This window comes from Alexandromys fortis, unplaced genomic scaffold (assembly GCF_014885135.2).
Source record: "Alexandromys fortis isolate MF-2015 unplaced genomic scaffold, M_Fortis_MF-2015_v1.1 scaffold_129, whole genome shotgun sequence".
NCBI classification, from domain to species: domain Eukaryota; kingdom Metazoa; phylum Chordata; class Mammalia; order Rodentia; family Cricetidae; genus Alexandromys; species Alexandromys fortis.
In genome coordinates, this window is record NW_026068022.1 from 1,824,047 (window position 1) to 1,840,964 (window position 16,918).

At 50.1% G+C, this 16,918-nt stretch overlaps 1 protein-coding gene across 5 annotated transcripts in view; it reads right to left on the minus strand.

Moving 5' to 3' along the window:
* The window catches only part of Ampd3 (adenosine monophosphate deaminase 3), a 46,778-nt gene that overhangs the window by 15,050 nt on the left and 14,810 nt on the right, over positions 1–16,918 (minus strand). For 4 of the 5 annotated variants that reach the window (XM_050163392.1, XM_050163390.1, XM_050163391.1 and 1 more), the window contains exons 3-6: positions 9,519–9,723; positions 7,617–7,776; positions 5,113–5,332; positions 3,468–3,597 (exon numbers count right to left, since the gene is read on the minus strand). In XM_050163392.1, coding sequence (XP_050019349.1) covers positions 3,468–3,597; positions 5,113–5,332; positions 7,617–7,776; positions 9,519–9,723 — 715 coding nt within the window. The remainder of the gene's footprint in view (positions 1–3,467; positions 3,598–5,112; positions 5,333–7,616; positions 7,777–9,518; positions 9,724–16,918) is intronic. The other variant, XM_050163393.1, reaches the window with a different exon arrangement.

The following is a 16,918-nucleotide window of genomic DNA, read 5'->3' on the forward strand; positions in this document are numbered from 1 at the left end:
GCGGTCCCTTGTCCCAGTACCAGCCAATCCCATCAGTCCTCCCCTGCAGACAGATGTGCTCCAACCTCACTGTCATAAGAACTCTCCCTCCTGGGTCCAGAATGGCCTCTTCCCAGGTCCCGGCAACTTCTCCTCTTGTCCACTATCCACTATGCAAACCTCGCACACACACATACAAGCTAGAGCTGACATTTTTAAAAACACTATCACTAATCTTGGGGTGAGGGCTGTGGTAGTTTGAATGTAATTGGCCCCCATAAGCTTAGAGAGAGTGGCACTATAGGAGAAGTGGCTTTGTTGGAGTAGGTGTGGCCGTGTTGGAGGAAGTGTGAGGGCTTTGAGGTCTCATATTGCCCAAGCCTTGCCCAGTGTCTCAGTTTACTTCTTATTTCCTGCGGACCAAAGATGTAGAACTCTCAGTTTCTTCTCCAGCATCGTGTCTGCCTGCACACTGCCATGTCCCACCATCATAATGATGGACTGAAACTGTACGTCACCCAATTAAACGTTTTCCTTTGTAAAAGTTGCCATGGTCACAGTTTCTCTTCACAGCAATGGAAACCCTAAGACAACATCAGCCGGACCCATCTCCCTGTCACCTCTATCCCCACTCTTTCTGGTATGTTCCACCTACCAGGCAGGCTACAGGAAGAGCTGATTAAGTCTTAGTGGGCATGCGGGGTCACCTTGCATGAGCCCAGGAAAACTAAGAGAGGTGTTCCTGTACACCAGCCTGAACCCTGTAGCTGCCGCTGACTGGGCTCTCTGCCAAGGCTGGGGTGAGGAGGCACTGACCTCAAGCCAGGGAATGCTGTCCACAGCTGGTTGTTCATCTGTAAGTCATGCCAAGCTAGACATTTGATCTACTGGACTCTGTGTACATTATCTCAGCCAGCCATGGTGTTGGACACATCACTCACTCAACAGGGTCCTTCCTGACATCAGTTTCTGACACTCCTCCAAGAAAGACAGAAACAACTCAAAGCTGTGAAGCCTGAAACATGACACAGAGCAGGGCGGAGGCTCTCGGCTTCAGAGATGAGACCAGACAAGATGAGTCTGGCTTTACTGGGTGCCGCACAGCCTGACTCCTATCTCAGCGTGACTCCACACATTCTAGCTGTGTCTTCCAGCCTCCAGGTCATACACACTGCCTCTCGTGGCTCCCATGAGTCACGGGACCTAGAATGAAAACAGCTGGACGATCTAGGAGTCACCCAGTCCAAACTTTAGAATCTCAAAAGTGACTCTTTTAGGAATAAGTCCAAAAGGTCTTCACTGGAGATCAGTGTCTTCCATTCACCAGAAAAACCTACATGAGTACTGTCCCATGAGATGAATACTCTGTCATACATGAACACATGAATACTGTCCCATGAGATGAATACTCTGTCATACATGAACACATGAATACTGTCCCATGAGATGAATACTCTGTCATACATGAGTACTGTTACATGAGATGAATACTCTGTCATACATGAACACATGAATACTGTCCCATGAGATGAATACTCTGTCACATGAGATCCTGGTTCCTACAAATAGTAACATCTCAGTGCAGGACTGGTTGATATTTGGGACCTGAGCTGACGCTGGCCATTCCCACACCATGCAGACATGAGTAATCAATAATACTATTCTTTCTCTAAGCTTGAACACCTCAGGGAGCCAATCCCCACTGGTCAGGCTTAGCTCAGATGACACCTATGGTGTCCCTTGATGTGACATTTGACCAAAGTGGACAATGTCCATTTGCATCCAGTGCCCAACTTGCAAGTAGCAAACCTAGCCCTTCCTTCTTTCTAAGCGCTGGGCAGAAAATGCATGTCTCAGTTACAGGGTCCTTCTGCTTGGGGCTCATAGTTGTCCTAACTCATTCTGCCACCCACACAGACACATGCCATGCCCCAGGTTCTGCCTTCCGAGCCTGGCCCTGGACATGACAGTCACCACAGAGATGGGATGTCCCTTCCCAGCCACCGTGGATTTTAAGCTCCCAGTCTTGTCCCCAGAACACAGGATTTGAAGAGGAAATAAAGCATCCAGTACCCAGCAGGTCAGCTCTCCTGCCCTGGAGGAGCAAGCACAGCCTAATTCAGCAGCTCTGGACTCACGTTTATGAACCAAGCAAGGTGCCCAAGACCAGACTGCTGTGTCATAGAGTAGGCATCAACCCCAGACTGCCAGAGAACGCCAAGAATCATCTCTGCAGTCTCCATACACTCCCACACCGAGACTCTCCCATGCCATGGCCAAGGAGCAGCCCAGGGATAGTCTAGGCAGTGCAGGGATGGCCACAGAAATGTACCAGACACACAGCCAGCTAGGCCAGCCTGGCCCCAAGCATGGGGAGACAGGCGCAGAGCTCCCATGCCTGCTCAGGGCAGGGCTGTGCTGGATCCAGAGAGGTGTTTCACTGGACTGCCAGGATGTGCTGAGTTCCTACAGCAACTGAGGCACCACCTGACTAAACACCCAAGGTTCCCAGAAAAGGAACAAACAGTGGCTATCATGGCTGGGTCTAACCATGACCGTTCACCTCTGTCCAGGCATACTTAGAGATGCCTTCCTAACCCATGTGCCCTACTCTCGCTTCTGAAGGCTCCTCGTCCAGTCTGAGACTTCTGGCATTCTTAAAATACCCATGGGGTTCCAAGGTTCAGAACCCTCCCATGGCCCTGCAGCCTCCCATCCCCTCCTGGCTGACATCTAAGTTCCAGCCCCACCTGCTTGCCCTCTCTCCCTTCCTTTCCCCTCTCCTGACTTCTGCAGGTGCCGCTCCCTCCGCGGGAATGCCACTCTTTCCTTCCCCACATCACACACCCCTGCTTAGTTCCGGCCTTTCCTTGAAAGCTGCTCCCCACCCCCATCACAGCCCTAGTCTGGAAATTCTTAACAGCACGTGCTCCTAAGCCTCACTGTGTCCTACCTACCTGGAAGAAAGTGGAAAAGCTCTAGACACACACACCTGTCCTTATTTCACCCTTGCAGAAGGTGCCAGAGATACTTGGCTATTCCATGGGTAGAAGAGGGGCAGAGACAGGAGTATCTCAGTGATTCACTTTAAGGGTTCTGACTCCAGAGGATGTAAAGCTTCCACCTCCTAAGTCCAAAGAAGTCTTAACAGCTTTTCCTCAGTGATGACTCTAACCCATTCGCTACCCCCAAACCGCCAGTGCTTAACTGTCCAGACCATTAGCAGACTGTCCCGATGCTGGAGAAAGAGACTTGCACCAGTGGAGGCACACACGGATATAGCGTGGTACTGTGGTGTCTGAGGATGCCGTTCACCAGTCTTCCTCCTAATTTGAGCATCTTATCACACCAGGCTCCTCTGAGCGAGAAGGCTGAACAGCTGGGAGACCTGACGCTCACCCAGCTCCAGCCGTAAACAGACTCAGGGCATCATTCCCCGGTCCCAGTGTAGGGCCAGGCGAGTGGCTCGAACACTGGTGGTGACGTACCTTTCTCACATTATAGAAGTCTCTGTGGGGGTTACTCTTCAGTTCCTTGAACTCTGACATCTCGTTTAACATCTCATGAAGGCTGAACTTGGATTCCAGAAAGTTCAGTCGCCGGTGACAATAGGTTTTCCTGCAAGTCAGTGAGAGATAGAGACCACAGTAAGAAGTCATATCAAACATCAGTTTAGCGACCTCCAGAGAAGGTCCCCTGGGTGGAAAGGTCAGGCTCTGATAGGATGGAGGAGAAGAGCTAAGATGCTTCCAGCGTCCCTCAGATCCGCCCAGCATGCCTGAGCCATCTTGCCTGTGAGGGGACAGCTAAGACACGAGAGGAAAGCACCAAGTCTGGGACCTCATGCAGGTTTCTGTTGTCTTACGTGTTTGGGCAATTAGCGCAGAAATAAGTGTCTGATGCGTAGCCATGGAGACGGTAACACCCCAGACTGAAGGGCACATGATGAGGCCAGTGTCTGAGCAGCCCTGCCATTGTTTCCCTCACCTCACTGCTACAGCCAGACGTCTCCCACACCCAGCTCAGCTGCCTGGTCACAGACCTGAACACAATTCACACCTCCCTGCCTCCTAGGCATACCCAAACAGCAGTTGCCTTCATATCTACTGCCCTAGGCCTTCACGGAGAGCAGCTTCGCGGATCTAGAGAGATGGCTCAGTGGTTACAAGCACATATTGTTCTTGCAGAAGACCTGAGTTTGACTCCTAGTATCCAAATCACGACTGCCTGTAACCAGCTCCAGAGGACCTGGCTGCTTCTGGTCTTCTCAGATGCAGATATAGACTTGTACATATAAATAAATGACAATGATGACATTTCTAATGCCACCCTACAGCAATGTCATCATCTACATGCAGAGTCGAGCCCTGGGGTGAGCACAGGGGTCTCCAGGTAGGAAAGGAAGGATAATGTCACTCTCTTCAGTGTTTGTCCCAAGAAGGTCTCTCGTTGATAGCTTCTCAGACAACAGTCACTGCCCATACCCCTGGCCAAGGAAGGCTTCCCAGAAACTGTCCCTTCCTCTCCGGGGTGTTAGTTCTGGCCTCTGCTCAGTGAGGACCAAGAGCTAGCTGCCTGCCCTCCCTTCCTGCTCTTTTCTCACAGAGATTAGACCTACACCCTTCAGAGCAAAACCCCAAATGCACTCTGGTGGCCCTCACTTTTCCAAGACTTCTATTCCCAAGGCGCAGACAACTAACCCTTTACAGTTCGTTGGTTAGCTCACATTCCTACCGGAAGAGAGCTACCAGCCCTGTCAACTCCACCCAAGCCCTCAAACACGGGTGGGGACACGAAAGGCCCAAGCTTACTGCATGCTACATTCAAAACCACGGAAAGCCCAAGAGCTGAAGCGACAGTCTTTACTCCTTCCATGCTTGTCCGGGCCCTGGGCTGGCAACTCTCTGCAGTGTTTCCTGACCCAAGGAGAGGGTGACGGCTGGTGTAAGGGACACAAGTAGCCACTGCACATGGAAGTTTCTGCACGTGTGTATGCAGTGGGGACAGCAATATCAACTCTAAAACTGTGACTCCCCCAAAAAAGAAATTCAGGATAGTTTGCATGCATCAAAGCCAGCTGCTCCTTCCACAGCACCCTCACAATGAAAGGGGGAGTCAGGGGAACTGGCTTACGTGGGGCCATCGGTGATGAGCGCGAGAATATGGCTCATGTCCACGGTATAGGTTTCCAGGTCAGGGTAGGGCAGGCTGTGGGGCAACTGGCGTTCCAGCATTGTCTGGTTGTCATACACAAAAAGAATGCCTCCCTGCATGCGGACCAGGTAGCCCAGGTTGGGGGGCGCGTCATCCAGGCAATAAGGGTCTTCTTGGGGCAGCGGGGGAGGGTGGAAGTCTGCAAAACAGGATGAGAGATGGCCAAGTGACACTGCTGACCTTGTACAGTCTGTCGGCTTCCCTGGTCTGTTTGTCTGTGTAACTCTCAGTGCATGCAATGATTGTCCTTCGCACACTGGGTATCAGAAGCACACTGATTTGTGTTGTTAGCTGCTAAGGTCCAGTCCCTAGCTCAACCCTGTCCCAAAGCTGGCACATCAATGTGTGTGCATGCACACGTGTGTGTGTGCATGCATGCATGCATGCATGCGTGTGTGTGCGTATGCGCGCGCGCACGTGTGCATAAATAAGTGTATGTTTAGTTTAATTAAAATGGACTTCACATTCTTAGGCTTCCTTGGCCCCCAGGAGTGCTTGTTTTATTTTTAGTTTTTAGAACACACTGCCTGTGTGTTCTCCCAGTAAGAATGGGCAACACTGGGAATGTATGAGGGGAACAGTTGCCCCGCTTCCCACACTTTTTTCTGAGTCCAATGCAGACAAGAAATTAGACAGAAGCCACCCTGTCCCCCAAAGAGCAAAAGGAGCAGTGACCGGGCCCTTACTCCTAACCACCCCACATACCCCTAGCCCCACCCTTCCATCCACCCCATCTCTTTACTCCCAGAAACTGCCCAGGATCGAGTTGCTTGTTTAGCAGGAAGCTGGTTTGAGTGAGCCCAACCCAAGCAGTAAAACCCTTCACTATTTCCCCTTTGCCTCTTTGCATCCTGACTCCTTACCTAAAACACCCCTTGCTTACCCAGAAGGCTGCTGTGAGGGCCATAAAAGCCAGGGGAGGGAGCTGCTTTATAAGCAGGTGTGCCCTGTACAGGACCACAGGACTTGCTTACAGTGACTTGACTTAATGATCTTTCTTTTGACTTTAGGATTGTACAGAAATGTGTCTGTCAGCCAGCAAAATACTCAGTGGGTTACATGGGATACTCAGCACTTTGTTACTAAGTAGGTTGATGATTTTGCCCAACTGTAGGTTCACAGAAATGTTCAGCGTATGGTTAACATGTTGGATATATTGAATGCATTTTCAATTTAGGACATTTTCAGCTTCTGGTTGGTTTACTGGGCACACCATCAGCAGCAGTTGAGGGCATCTGCTTTCTCATTAGCCTCCGAGTTCTCAGACTCCTAATCAGCCATCTCAGCCAGAGAATAAACACAGCAAGTCATCCAGCACCTTGTAGACCAGCTGCCTGCCAGGCGGGAGGAACCTTGGCAACTGATTAAAAGATGCACCCAGGACCCAGGGCGAGGTGTCCTGCCTCAGACTCTAGAACAAGATGACCCTGATCTGTGATGGCCACAGAGAAAGCAAACACAGCAGAGCAGGGTGCTGATGGTGCATCAGGGACAGGCAGAGGCCAGCCCAAGAACCTCTAGATAGTGCAGGATTGTGTAAGGGGTCTCTGTTAGTTAGAAAAGCCTGTGTGAAGTCACAGCCCACCCACCCAGCGACTGTGTCACCTCACCACACTCATGCCCAAAACACAAGGGCCTTCTGTCATGTAAAGCACACATCTGATGGTCATTCCCACCTGACCCAAGAGACAGACAGAGAAATAGCCGCGGGAAGACTGAGATTTACCCAGGCCCCTCCCTGGTGGGAATGGATGCTCAACACAGAACTGGGCCAGAAACAGGGACAATCTAGCACCAGTTACCCCTAAGGCAGCCAGGGTACTGACCCCGATGTAACCCCCAGGCCCTCATCTGCTCCCTGTCCCTGCATCTCAAGCGTGAGGGTCCCCATGCCCTTGTTTTAGTGACTTCAGTCCCAGACTCTGCTGCACCTAGGTCACTCACTACATCAGGAAGATACCCCGCCCTTCCTCAACCCCCTTCCCTAAATTTGGCAGCATAAATGTGGTTGCCATTTATGGAACATTCTAGATGCCAGCTCTGTCCAAAGCACTCCACACACACTCACACAATCTCACCCAGGAAGGCAGCTTCGCTGCCATTCCATTATTTTTCAGACCGCAAAAGTGAAATTTATGGGAGTCCTTTGCTCCAGGTCCAAGAAATTGGCACGATCCAGACACGGACACAAGTATGTTTCACTTCACAGTCTGCTTCCTCTGCCCAGGGGCACATGGGTGCTGTGTCTCATCCCACCCAACTCATCCTGTGCTGACCATTTGATTGTACTGTCTTAAACACATCAGGAGCCCCACCCAAAAAAAAATCACAAGTAGACAAATTCTCAATCAATAAAAAGCCCCCAAACCAACTCATGGGTCAGGTCCCTACCAAGGGTCCCACTAGCTCCCAAGACACCATACCTGGAAGACCCTCCTCCAAAGGTACACTTTCCCCCTGCTGAGCCAGGTACTGGGCTGTGGTCCGTGGGAAACGGTGGTAGGCAAGCCGTGCATACTTCTCCCGGATCATCAGGGCCTTGGCCAGGCTCTTGGCTGCCTGTTCATAGTCTTCCACGGTGATCTGCAGCAAGAAGGCATGCAAGAACAGTCTGCCCACAAGCCAGAAAATCCACAGATCCCCAGATGTTAAAAGCAAAACATCTATGTTCTCAGGCTGCTGTTCTGCCCACCCCGACCTGTCAGTCAATCTGGCAGCCACTCAACATCACATACTGAGCACTAAGTGTTTCCGTAGGTTTCATTTTGTTTCTTAACTGGGGAAACTGGGCCCAGGAAGAATCCATCACTGCCAGGAGGTTACAAAGTCAAACTTCAGACCCTGGTCTGACTGATCCCCAAAGCCCCAGGAGGCTCTCCTCACATATGGAGATGCGTGAGACCTCTGCCTTCCCAGACTCCATTACCCTAGTCACTCAGTGAGTACAAATGTCACCAAAGTCTGAATTTGCTTGATGAGCTTCAGATGGACAGGCATGACAGGAGGGCAGGGACGCCGAAAGTGGGGGGGGGGGGCAGGAAGCTGGAGCAGCAGAGTGAGGGAGGCTGGGCCTGGACCGCCCTTCCTCTGCTTCTCAGCATCACCGGTTTGACCGAAATGCCAATCTACAGACGTCTGTGCACCTGTCATCCAAGACCCTGATATTTGCATTTCTCCCAATTGCTTCAGATGCCCTTCAGAGTGGATAACAAAGTGTCATGAGCACAATGCCCTCTGGTCTCTCTTGCCCTGCTCTGGCATCAGAGGGAAGCCGTCAGCATGTGTCTGCCTCATTCATTTCACCAAACCTGACTCTTTGCTTTTTAAAGTGGAAGCAGCTCCCTTTCTGTCTCAGATATCAACACAAGGGTGTATCCACTCCCCTCTGCACCTTCCATGGGGCAGGACAGCAGATACATGCTGACAAAGCAATGTTCCCACCCACAGAAGAGCCGAAAGATGCCCCTAACAAGGGGTTCAGGAGGCAGCCAAGGAGATGAGAGAAGGGGCAGGGTTCGTGGGGAGGAACAGCCACTAGCCAAGCTGGTGGGCCCACCCCGTGGCTAGCCCCAGACCTTCTGGGTACCAGGATCAGCAAGGTCATTGTGCCTCTCATAGGCTCCTAGCTCTCTAGGTATGCATAGGGAAGGAAGGACGCTCCTATGCTCATTCAACATGCATTCAATCCACATCTCTCCTCTCGTCCATTACTCTGCCCACATGTGTGAGGTAGACAAGCCCTGGCCAGGAGTTGGCAGAGCAGCAGTCTGGCCAAAAAAGGACTGCATTAGTTTTCATCTAAATTCCCATCCCAAGAAGTCAATACACACGTGGTGCAACCACACAGTGGAAGGCTATGCACTCATAAAGAAGAACAAAGACGTTCTTTCATAAATTAATAAATCAATACAGTATCATCTCTAATGAATAGGAAAAACACTCATTTTCTCGTCGAGAGCCTCTCTCGCTGGCTGAGGGATTCCTAGCCTGTATTTAAAGATACTGACCTAAGCATGTAAGAGCTAATTTTACACAGCTAGCACCATCACATAGTCTCCCCTAGACACTGGGAATGTTGACGGGTCTAGTTGCACCCTTCTCACAGGGCAGATTTCTGGGCTGGGGAACACAGAACTAACTGGGCACAGCCACAGCATGGCAGCCTGAAGCCCTTGGTTTTGCACACAAGGGTGGGACAGCTCCCGAGACATGTCCACATCCCAGTCTCCACTAAGGCCTTCCTTCTCTTCAAGTTCCTGGGCCCCTTTCCACAACCTCCCAGACACACACACTGGGCCAGGTTTCCAGGGTGGGTATGGCCTTACCCCAGCACAGTAATCTCCGCTGATAGTGACCCTCTGGTACTCAGGCATAGCATAGGGTGCTGGCCCAGGCTTGGAAGCAGCTCCAGGGACCAGAGGGGTTGCAGGAGACATGGTCGGACTGACGGTTGGAGGGCCCTTCCAGTCTTGTTGTGTTGGCATCTGCAGGGACAGGGACTGTGACCGGATCATCTTGAAACTCTTCTTTCTAAGAGCCAAGGACACAGGACAGAGGAGACTTCAGCTGCGAACAGGGAGAGCCTCAGAGGCAGGAAACTCCGCTGTTGTCAGCCACAGGTGCTAGGCACCACTAAGAAGCTTCTGGTGGGCTAGGGAGATGCTCAATCATAAATCACTTGCTGTACATGAGGACCTGGGTTTGGAGCCCCAGCATCCCCGTAAGAGCACTGTGGGCATCAGTGACCCAGCACAGGTGGACGGGGGTGGGAGGTGGGGCTCTCTGGTCAGTCGATCCAAGTCCGGTAAAGAGATTATCTCAGAAAATAAGGTGGCACTCAATAAAGGATGATACAACCTCTGACCTCCACACCTGTACCTGCACACACAAGTTTCTGGTTGCTTGTGACTTCCTCTACCCAGCACTCCAGATAACGCATCTATGGTCACGCATCACTGCTGGAGATGGAGTTGCCGGGACTCATGGCACATGAGTCAGTGCGACAGGAAACAGACAGACAGACACAGACTGCACTGCTGGGGCTCCAGGACCACAGTGCACGGACATGAGGGTGACACTGGGTCAGATGGGCATCTCCCAAGGTGCGGATAGCACACTCTCTTCAAATAAGCCACGCTCTAAGCCCTGACAAATGAAGTCTCCAGGGAGACTGCGGACAGGTTCGCAAAGACACACCATTGTATTTTAGCTACAAATCTGGGCACAGGAGCCAGAAGGGGTGGGAGGAATCGATATGTCCGCCTCCTTGGTTAGGGCCCCAAGACAGAGGAGCCCTACGCGAAATCACACACCAAGGCAGCTGCTTTCTCCAGCCATGAGCCAGCTGTTTGCCATCCTGGCAGCAGCTGGAGCTGGTGCAGATCTTCAAGCTGTCAGAGAGGAACTGACCAGCACCAGTGTGAGGCCTGGACCCCGGGCCTCCAGTTCTGGTACTGAAAGACAAACTCTCAGGGCTGGTTTATAATGCTGCAAGTTCATATTTCCTTGTGAGTCTGATTTGTGATGACTTCCTTTGTTAACAAAATCAGAAATGTTTCAGTTGGCGTCACTCCAAGTCCTGGGATCGTCAGGGAGGAAATGACTCAGCACTGGGATAATGCCCGCCGCACAGCTGGGCTAGCCCTCTGGAACCGTAAGCAAGTCCCCGATTGAACATTTGCTTCTCTGAGCTGCCTTGTTATGGTGTCCCCTCACAGCAATAGAAAAGTCACCAAGACATCCCAGTGACAGTGGATGTGGGACATCAGTCCATCCCAAGTGGGACCATGTTCACCCAGAAGTGGCCAGCTTCCTGCTGGCACCATCCGGGTCTCCTCTCTGCCCAACCGTCCAGAACGCAGTTCACCCCACCTACTTGCCGTGGACCTCTCTGACTCTCGCTTGTCTACACTAAGGGCCTGTGTTCCCACCTCCCCGAGACAAGGCTGTTTAAAGCTAAGAGATGGAACTGACCCCTTCTCAGGAAGTTTCTCTCCGGGGCTTCCCTGGCTGACAACCCAGGCTGCTTCAGGAACTTCAACTAGAACCCCAGGGAACCCCAGGTTTCCCCTGGCCTGCTGTGCCTCACCTGGAACTGAGCCAACATACTACACCAAGAGAGACAGATGCTAGTGTGGGCCAGTCGGCCACTCCTGGCTAGATGCACCCTGAGCACAGAGGTTTGACTCTGCTCAGCTTATCCCACGAGACTCCAGTTTCTGTGTCACACACACACGCCTGTCAATCACTTCTTCATCTCTATACCAACATCATCCTCCTATGCCTCAGTCTAGCCTGGGGTCTTGCCCAACCAAGGAGAAGCAATGGGTAACTTCTCAGGTGAGCAACAGGTAAGAAAGATTTTTTAAAAAAGCGGTCTGGAAGACTGTTTAAGCCAAGAACCTACCAGGCTTCTCCTATAAACTCCCCAATGGGAATGAATACATCTGTCCATTGAGGAAGCCCACCAGCTGGTACCCAGAGAACTCTCCTTGCCCATATTCACTGTGGCTCCAGCCAGACTGTCACACGTGGGTGGGGATATGACTCAGTTGATAGAGTACTTCCCTAGAATTCATCAAAGTCCTGAGTTTAATCCCCAGTACCACATAAATCAGGCATGGCATCACACACCTATAATCCAGGGGTAAGAATAGAAGGATCAGAGTTAAAGGACATTGTATGATAGTCAGCAAGTTCAAGGACAGCCTGGGCTACTTGAGACAGACTGTCATACAGAAATGTCCACAGGCTGAGAGTTCACACTTCCAAGTCCAGGACCACCTACTCAAGACTACCATCCTGGAGAGGGGCAGGGTGGGGGATGGAATCACCATCAGTTAATCAATGAGCTGGCATCTGGGGGTAAAAATGCTATTGTCTACTGCTATATAATACATCGCCACAGACTTGACAACTTGAATCAATGCCCGTTTGTGACTCCCCAGTCCTGTTCGTGAGAAGGTGAACTGGGATTGGCAGGGCTCCAAGCTCAGGCCATCAAAGGCCAAAACAGACATTGACTGCATTGGGCTTTCTGGGAAGAATTCTCTTCTAAGATCAGTCTGGTTGTTGGCAGAATTCAATTCTGTATGACCATGAAGACTGAGAGTCCCCAGTTCCCTGGGGACTTGGCCAGAGGTCACCTTGGCCCCTGCAGACCTCACTCTGATCCTCAAGGAGAGCTCTGTCTTCAGTCAGGAAACTCCTAGCGTTCTGTGTTCCCAGTCTCTCTTACTTCCCCCTCTGTGCTTAGCCTGGACAAGCATTGTTTTGACAGCCTTTGTAATTAAATCCAGTCCACTGACAACCTCCCCACCTTCACGTCACGTGATGCCTTTTCTGCAGGCAATCACAGGAGTGACAGCCTAATGCACGGGGTCTGGAGATCAGAGCGCGACATCGTGGCCGAGAGAGACATTGAAAAAATTCTGCCTATGGGGTGTGGAGATACTGCCCAAGGATAAAGTAACTACCACACAATCGTGAAGAGTTTAGGTCCCAGCACCTTCACACAATCCGGGATTTGGTGAAACATGCCTGTCCCAGCCCTGGGGGGCAGAAACAGGTGGATCCTGGGGGTTTGCAGGCCAGCTGGTGAGTCTAGGGCCAGTAAGAGCCACTGTCTTAAAAACAAACAAACAAAAAAAAAATGGCAGAGAGCCACAAAGGAAGACACCTGACAAAGACCTCTGGCCTCTACACACACCCACACATGCACATAAGAATAATTGATTGATTAGTTCTTCCTCCAATAGACCGTAGACTCGTCTACTAGTAGCTACACATGTGTGTATGTGGGTGTGCACATATACCACGCGCACACACTCTTTCCTCACAAGGCTGTACAAGCCCTACATGTGCCACAATAACAACAAGTCACACAGACGCACCAAGAGCTTCAACAGACTTAGAGAACCATAGGGTCTCTCGCGGGAAGACTTGAAAGACTATTCGGGAAGACTTGAAAGACTATGCACCCAGCCCTTCATTTCTGAGAGATCAACATTCAACAAGCATTTACCAAACACCTGTTCCTGGCTAGGCTGATGCAAGACACAGAAACACCCACAGAGTCAAACAAAGTGTGACCTGTTGTCACTGATATAAGGCACTTCATTGCCAGGGACTTAACTGTCTGTCCACAGCCCACCTGTTATGCCTTAAGTTAGCCTCTAGGGTGCCAGGGTTAACCAGCTCACTCTGGCACTGCTGGCCTGCTCCTTCCTTCCTCCAGCCACCTGGCAGAAATACCCTGCTTGCCAAGGAACTGTCAGGGTGAGCCTCTGTGAAGGCACCGATTCCATACCAGGTCTGAGGCCTGGGCTTGGGAGCAGCTTTATCTTCATGGGCCACAGGGAGCTTCGTGCTGGCCTGGCTCTTAAGACAAATAGGGTAAGCTGGTACGTTATCTCTCTAGTGTCTAGTGTCCCCACCTGGGCTACAGCTCCTGGCTATCCCTGCCATTCATCATGTCCCCATTCCTCCTCTGCCCATACCTATAATGAAGCCTTCCTGTAACATCTGATACACATACTACACCCAAGTCCAGAAGTCTGTCTGCATGGAGGGTCTTATCAGAGCCATCCAGAGCCTCTGCTCCTGTCCATCCGTCCAAGACCAGCTAGCCAAGTAGAAGAATCAAAGCAAAGTGCTCACCAAGCCCTCAGAAATGCAGTGAAACAAGGGGCCACTCGTGACCCCACTTTCTAAACCTCTGAGGTCCTGGGTAATGACAGGTACATAAAACAGAACCCCAGATTCTGTGGGTGTGCTAGGATCACAGAGATGGCCCCGGAAAGTTGGACGAATGTTCATCATACAATGTGGTCATGTCATTGGATATTTTGAGATCCCAGAGGAGACACCTAATCCAGACTGGGCATGGGAACAACAGGGACAGAGGAAGAGAGAGGGGGCTTCTCAGAATGGCAGGCTTTTGGGGTTCATCTCTGCAGCATACCCGTTCATTCCAGTGGTCCCTGCACCTCCAGATGGAAAGCAACACCCTAAATCCTGGAGGCAGCAGCCAGCGAAGAATGACTAATAGCAAGCTCTGCATGCCACTGAGTGGGGCAGGTTTCTGCACTTCCACAGACTCAGCTGCACTGGAGGCTTATCGTGGTCACTGAACTGTTCCACATGGAAACAAGACCCCTTGTAAGGAGGGGAGCAAACCGAAGAGCTGGCCCATGTTGTGTGCCTGATGCCAGAGATCCCAGCCTATGTGGGGAGGACATGGAAACAGCTGGTCATGGGGCATGCTGCATGCTAACTGCACTAAGGGGCATCTACAGACAGTGTATAGGAGCAGGGGTGGAGGCCGCTCGTTCTGTGGACATGGCCAGGTGACCAGCAGCCTGATGAGGAGGCTGAGTGTGCAACTTTTCTACACTCAGAAGCCTATGATGTGCAGAGACTCACAACCCCTCCTTCCTTATTTGTCTTATGTCCCTCTTGGTCACTGAAAGGCTACTTTTTGTCCTCCATTCCCAGCCTGACCAAGCACAGACCCCATTTGTCTCAATACAGTTCCCCAGCCTCAACACTCTTCCCCCAGCCCTGCCCAACTGTCTTTCTTCCTGAAAGACCCCAGTGGTCAGAGTGAAACAGCCCTTACTGCAACTTATTTATGTATTTACTTTGTAAGTATGTATATGCATGCTCATGTGTATGTATATGTGTAAGGTAGGCATGCACATGCATGTGTGCGCATGTGGAGGCCAGAATTCAACATCAGTTGTCCTCCTTAATGGATCTTCACCTTAGCTTTTGAGACAGAGTCTCTCTCACTGAACCTGGAGAACCAGCAAAGCCAGGGATCCTCCTGCCTCTACCCTTGCAGATCTGTGACTGGAGGTGCACACAATCACGTCCACCTTCTTCATATAGGTGCTGAGGGTCAAACTCAGGATCGCCAGCTTAAACAGCAGGCACTTAAAAAGGATGCCATCTCCCCAGCCCCCTTTTACTGCCTTTTATAGTAAATATTACAAGCTCTGTTTTTCAGTGTAAAAGCAGATGAATTGGATGTTTCAAATAAAGTGTGGTCAATATCTGTGATCTAAAAATTATGGACTGCAGTTTAGTAAGCTTTATAAGACAAAATAATTTAATGGCACTTCAGCTGTACTATGCTCAATTTATAACAAAATTCCATTTATCGATTTTACTCAAAACATTCTCTGGGAGGCAGCTGTTCTAAAGAGCCAAATGCTTCTCCTATGCCTGCCCCCTTTATGTCCTGACTCTTCAAAAATAATTGTACAAGGCATTCTTCAATGAAATACCTAAATCCTGAGCTATTGGTCAGGGCACGCAGGACATCACTTGAAATTCTCCCTGGCTGACTCACGTCATTCTCATGTTATTCAGTCACGATTTTAGCAACATTGTGTCCCTCGACTTCTAGGTGTCCAGTCTTTGTATCCATTTTCATAATCACTATCTCCTCCCTCCCCACCGAGTACCAAACAAAACAGTAACAAATGCCAGCAGATGCTCCCAGCACCATGCTGGCTTATCACGCTTATTAGTTCATTTGTTTAATTCTCCTGAGGCAGGTCCTTTGATCATATTCTTGTCACAAACCAAAAGACAGGCTCAGGCCACTAAAATCCACATTCTTAATTTTCTTATCCAAATCTTCCATGGTACTGAAAAGCAAGATAGACATGCTTATTAGAACATGTCCTAAAATAAGAAGAGAGAGGAGGTGGGAGGATCTAAGAGGTGGCAGGCCAAGGGCATCAGGTTTCTTCTGGGAATGATCTCCAAGTTCAAAGCCTGGACATGGTGGTTCATATCTGTAATCCCCAAACTCAAAAGGCTGAGTCAGAAGGACCATAGACCAAGGCCAGTGTGGGTCTCATAGCAAGACACCCCTCTCTCTTTCATTTATATATATATATACTATTTATATTTATATTATATATATAAATACTATATATATTATATATAAATACTATTGTTTGTGCATACATGCACACATGCACATACACATAATTAAAGCTAGGCTTTGTTGTGTGCACCTAATTCCAGCAGGGGATGCTGGGGCAGGCTGAGGTAGAAAGATTGTCATGAGTTTGAAGTCAGCCTGGGCTGCATAGCCAAACCAACCAGGGATTCAGAGCAAAGCCCTGTCTCAAATAAACAAAGCTAATTCATTAAATTAAGTGTTAATAATAATAATAATAATATATTCTCAAACTGATCACAATACTGGTGACATAAGAGTAAATACACTCAAACCCAGTGAATTACACACATGGTAAGTGGACAGATTGAAGGACACATGCATGATCTCAGGACAGCTGTAAAAGAGAAGGAGGGAAAGGCAGAAAGAGAAAGAGGAGAGATGGAGGCACTCTCCCCGCACACAGGTTGCTCAGAACGTTTTCCATGTTGTCCTCAAAGTTGGCTGAGTTCCAGTACACGCATTAGTAGGATGTGAACTCTGCTAGTGTTGGGGTCAGGTGAGGTTAAGAATAAAATTCTGGTCAGCACTTTAGCCGGTGCTGGGTCAAAGACGTCTAGAATCTGACCAAGTGGTTTATTGTTTTTACACATTTAAACACAGTAAAACTGGGCGAAAGGTCTCCTGTGACAGTCATCACAACCAAGCTCCAGGATGGCCACACTGTAAGTCCCTTGCAAAGTACATCGTGTAGCAACCTTTAGCATAAGAGTAAGTTCTACTAGGGAAAATGACAACATCTCCGGAGTA